This window comes from Cucurbita moschata, unplaced genomic scaffold, assembly GCF_002738365.1.
Source record: "Cucurbita moschata cultivar Rifu unplaced genomic scaffold, Cmos_1.0 Cmo_Scf00021, whole genome shotgun sequence".
Taxonomy (NCBI): domain Eukaryota; kingdom Viridiplantae; phylum Streptophyta; class Magnoliopsida; order Cucurbitales; family Cucurbitaceae; genus Cucurbita; species Cucurbita moschata.
In genome coordinates, this window is record NW_019268537.1 from 3,780,385 (window position 1) to 3,785,564 (window position 5,180).

A 5,180-nucleotide genomic window follows, 5' to 3' on the forward strand; every position below is an offset into this window, starting at 1 on the left:
ATTTTTTGGAATAGAATGGGCTGGGGTAGGTGAGTGGGCGATGGGTATGGAGGCGGCATTGTTCATAAGGATTTTGGAACTGAAGGAAAAGAATCCGAATCATAAAATAAATCTAGAAATTTACGATGATCACGATTGCGCACGTAGGGACACATGTCGCCAAACAACAGAGATGCACCTCGAGTGCAAAAGAGGGCACACATCGCCACCAAAACCATCGGGAGGATCTGACCTACTCGCCCAACCTGATACTGAGGCACAATCCACTCCAACCGACCTAACTCGATTCGTACCCTCGCCAACAGAATTGCATCACGTGTTAAACAGGGAGCGCATGTACTCCTCCCTCTAAGTGTATCGTCAGTAAGTATATGTAGTTGTGCGCGTGAGTTTCGTCTTGTATTTTTATTATGTTATTTCGAAACTTCAAAAATCTAGTCACAGTACTAACCTTTTAACATATATCTTCAAATATGAAAATTTAAAGCTCTAATCTAAAAAATAATATTAAAAGAAATAAAACATAGAAAAGACTCTTTTAGAGTTTACCACAAACCTAAAATCGAATCGATTCAATTCAGGTTAAGAAAAATGAACCGAACCCTATTCAAAATGTTAATCCAACCTCATCCAACCCTTATAGTTCGGGTTAGATTGTTCCATGTTGTCTGGTTGAATGTACACCGAGAGATGAAATTTGAGTGACGGGAAGATCCTTCGCTTTGAAAAGAGGCGCGCACACACACATAACCCAGCATGGTTAGGTTAGAGTTGCTAGTTTCATCAAATCTTTAATTTCCATATTATTATTATTATTTATTTATTATTTAAATAAATAAAGAATAGTGGGTGGCATTAATTACAGCGTTTGTTTTGTCAATTATGAGGAACCCCAAAAACCCAAAAGAAATAAAAAGAAATAAAAAATAATAAATAAACCTTAATATGAATAAAGGGGTTTCTTCTGTGTCAGCAATTTCAAATTACATTGAAACTCACTCCCACATCCATATCCATATACATTACCCATGACGTGGCCTGCATCACCTGGTCCACGTGTCATACCCCCACACCATTCACTGACATGCCACCACCATAATGTTAATTACCCTCACTCCTCTTCTTCTGCTTACACCTATTATTCAAGCTACTCATTTTAAAAAATATTATGAAAATGAAAAATATTTGACGTTTATAGTCGATATTAGTAATGCATTGTGACTACTGAATACTCATATCACCAACTCCGGGAACTCTATCGGCTGGTTGGTGTGGGAGTAAAATATTAGGGGACAACATTGATTTCACAGAATGAAACATAATATCATATTATGTTGATCAAAATGAACAGAAACATAAGACATAAACAACATAAGACATAAACAGCAAAGAAACAAAGAGGGATGCGATGATGATGCCTCTTTTGGGGACGGACTTTTGCCACAAATAGTGTGTGTAAGGCATGGAGGAGGAAATTAATACAAGGAAAAGACCCAAATTAAAGCCTTCACCTTCCTTCCACCAACCTGGCTGCTGCTGCTGCTGCTGCTGCAGCATCTGCCGCTGCCTGCTGCTATGTGGAAGAACCCATTGGCGCCAACCAGGCAAGTCACTCAACCCAAGTGGTAGCTGTGCTTGCTGCTGCACCACCACCACTCACACTAACATTTCCTTCTTTCTTTTTCTTTCTTTCGTTCTATCCACATTTTGCACCCATTTTTAGGATACTTCATACTGATCACCGTCGTATTCTTCATCAACGCCACCGCACCTTTGGCTACTATTACTGCCCCCAATGCTGCTACCACTGCTGCTGCTGCTTCCATTCACGGCTTCCTCCTGTTGGTCAACCACTGTTGTCGCAGTTGCAGCAGCCCCATCATCTTCGCCGTCCATCTCATCATTGCCAGAAGATGGAGTAGTCGAGAGACCAATGGTAATAGGCTGCTGCTTCTGGCCGCCAATGGGCAGTGGCTCCGTCAGTTCCCTCCCGTCCCGAGGCGGTGAAAACACCACTGGCAGGTAGTGGTCCATCTCGCATGGAAACTTTGAGTTCTTAAAGTGCTCCTTTAGTGCTTCCAGTCCCTTCAGTTTTTGTCTTAAATATTAAAAAACCCCATAAAACAAAACAAAACAAAACAAGAATCCATGATCATCAGGCACCTGAACTCTAGCATAGGTGACTTCACAGATTTTCCTGGAATTGAAAACCTCCCAAGGTTGAAGATGAAACGCCTTGTACAGCCTCCATGTGGCCTCCGGCGAGGTCATGTTTACAAACCCATATCCAACGTTGCACTTGTTGCTGCAAATCACAATGACCACTCTCATATGCATCATTTTGAAGTAGTTCTTGAAATAGATACACACAATTACTCACTTGAAATCAATGGGTAGATATACAAAATCGTAGGAGGAAAGTGGCTGGCTATGCCCGTCGCCCATCTGCTCGTTGCAGTGAATGCAGTGGTTGTCCAACATGTTCAACAACAACTTCTGACTGCACCCAAGTCAGACAACTATACCAATAAAAAAAAGATACCCATGTATAATTACAGAAATTAAAAACAACCCATAAATTTTTGAAAACGTAGCAGTTGAAATTTGAAGCGAAATTGGTTGTTTTCTTCACGAACCTGTACTTGTTGGGGATGTTCTTGATCATCACAGTGGTTCTTGAATCTCTGCAATCGGATTCCACCATGTTGTTGTCGTTTATAAGGAATCGAGAGTCGAACTTCCTGGATTGTCTACATTTCCTTAGCTTATTCCTACTGGGCTGCAGCTGCTGTGGCGGTTGGTCGGCAGCAACAGCGGGACTACTGTGGCTGATCTTTGAATTCTTTCTCAATGTCTCACACGATTCTCTCTCGTCGATTTTATTGCACGCACCGCCGCCTTCCAAATCGAGAGACGCCATTTTTCCATTCACATCGACGGACTCCAAGCTCTTCCTGGGGTTTCTCGGGCTTCGACTCCCCTTCCGCGGATTCAGTTTCCTGGAGAAACTATGGGGTTTGGAGTAATACCAGCGCGGTGGAACATTTGAAGCTGCCCCACCTGAGAAATTCCTCGGCGGCGTGGGAGGAGGCGGTGGCGGCGGAGGCTGAGAGGGTGGGCATTTCAGACTTCTAGAGTATATATTATTCGAGCCGCAGATGGCCGGAGCGGTCAAGTTAGCATTGAAAAACTTGTTGCCATGGCCGCCCGGCCGACTGAACTCAATCACTACTGATTTCCCATTGATTTCCTTTCCGTTCATCTCCTTTAGAGCCTTTCCAGCATCCCTAATGTCGAAAAACTCAACGAACCTTTGCTGCATCTTCAATGGCGTCTCTCTTAACTCCTTAACAGGACCTTCAAATTAAACACAAAAACCAGCGATGAACAGAAGAGATTTCAAATAAGAAAAGTAAGAAGAGTTCATTTCATGTTTATAAAGATTTTGTTGTAGTCAGACAAAGAGAATAGACAGAAAGTAAGCAAAAGAGACCCATCAAAGATTAAGATAAATATAAATGAATAAACCCCACATTCCAGTCCCCACAAATCTAACCCACCCACAAGCAAAACAAACCCCAAAAACACGTCGTATTCAGATCCCTTACGAACAAACAAAAATCAAAGAACAAACCCAGAAAGGAGAAGTTTAATAGAATACCAAAAGTCTCGAAGATTTCTTTGAGACAGGAAGTGGAAACAGTGGAGTCCAAATTGAAGACGACGATAGTGCCCTGATTCTTCCCAGCCGGAACAGCATTACTGGCCGGAACGACGAACTGGGCCCAAACAGCATGGCCGGCGATGAGGCCAGGCGCTGGAGAAGGACGAGGGAGAGGGAAATCAGGGAATTGAGGAGCGGAATTTGAAAAGAAGAAACGGTTATTGCTGTTGTTGTTGTTGCTGCTGCTGTTGTTAAAATAGTTACGAAGGCGACACTGATGGTGCATGTGCTGATTCCGAATCTCACGCAAGGCCCTCTCGGCGTGCCGAATGTCATAGAAATGGACGATAACAATCCCTTCCTTAACCCTTTCCATTTGCACTCCTCGAACCTCCCCAAACACCTCCAATTCTCTTCTCACCATCGTCTCGCTTACATCGCAAGGAACTAAACTCACCACCAACGACCGAGTCGCAACCGACGACACCGCCTGTCCTAACGACCGCACTGGTATATACCCCGGCGCCGGAGTTGGAAACGGCGCGTAACCTACATCACCCTCGCAGAACGGCAGAAGAGGGACATCGCCGATTGGTGGATATGGCGAAGAGTACGGAAAGAAAACCTGGTGGGGTTGCGGCATAAACACAGTAGTCGAATATCTCGGCCGAAACTCTTGGGCTGTCGGGTCCAAACTCCCCGGAAAACGGCCATAGACGCCAGTCTCCGCCATGAGCCGTGGGAAGAAAACAAGAAAGTAGGTCGGACGGAAACGGAGAAAATGGCTGTTGTCTGTGTGTGTGGTTGGTTGTTACTCAAGTTAAGGACATGGCGGAATAGGACTAGCGAGTATGTCGGCGTCGGTGTCGTCGTCGTCGGCGGCGTCTCTGTTTCCGATTCTCTGGGGCTTGGGGTTTGAAAATAATGGTAGAAAAACGGTGTGGATTTGTGTCCGAAGGCTACGACGGTATCTGAGTGTGAAAAAGTTGAGTGGAAAAAAGCAGGCAGAGAGAGAGAGAGAGAGAGAGATGAAGGGTTTTGGTTGTTTACTTTCTCTGTATAATCCACCTTTTGGGGCCAAGGTCCATGAAAATGTCCTTTGCTCTCTGGAAAGACGAAGACGAAAAGACGGGAATACCCCTCGAGATGCTTCGTGATTAATCCACAGCCGTACACGTGGATCCGATGAGGGATAAAGAGGGAAGTCTTGCACACGAGGACAAATAATAATTAAAATTGCGTCGGGTGCCCAATAGTGCCTTTTTCAGGTTGTTGTTTTTGACTACTCGTACTTCTTGACCCCTTTCCTTCTTTTTATTTATTTATTTATTTATTTATTTATTTATTTCTTTTTTCAAATTTTATTTATTTATTTATTTATCTATTTCTTGTCCCAATCTAAATTTTTCTTATTTGGTTCAATTATTGAGATTTTCTTTTACCAGTTCCTTTGTATTTTTCTTTTTAATATATATATATATATATATATATATATTTGCATGCTTCTGAAATTAAT

The 5,180-nt window shown here is 43.1% G+C and overlaps 1 protein-coding gene across 1 annotated transcript; it reads right to left on the reverse strand.

Annotated features, from left to right (window-relative positions):
• Nucleotides 1–1,700: 1,700 nt before the first annotated feature.
• LOC111458239 (protein terminal ear1-like) lies at nt 1,701–4,706 on the reverse strand. The gene is made up of 5 exons (XM_023100753.1): nt 3,662–4,706; nt 2,637–3,357; nt 2,381–2,500; nt 2,164–2,305; nt 1,701–2,085 (listed from the first exon to the last, which is right to left on the reverse strand). Exons 1-5 carry the CDS (start codon nt 4,395–4,397, stop codon nt 1,720–1,722), a joined length of 2,085 nt encoding a protein of 694 aa, XP_022956521.1. The 5' UTR covers nt 4,398–4,706; the 3' UTR covers nt 1,701–1,719.
• Between the last annotated feature and the right edge of the window lie 474 nt (nt 4,707–5,180).

Coding starts and splice junctions, on each gene's coding strand:
- LOC111458239 (XM_023100753.1), bottom strand. CDS start 4,397: ATGGCGGAGACTGGCGTCTATGGCCGTTTTCCGGGGAGTTTGGACCCG. Junction 3,358..3,661: donor AGAAATCTTCGAGACTTTTG/GTATTCTATTAA, acceptor TTTAATTTGAAG/GTCCTGTTAAGGAGTTAAGA. Junction 2,501..2,636: donor AACATCCCCAACAAGTACAG/GTTCGTGAAGAA, acceptor ACTTGGGTGCAG/TCAGAAGTTGTTGTTGAACA.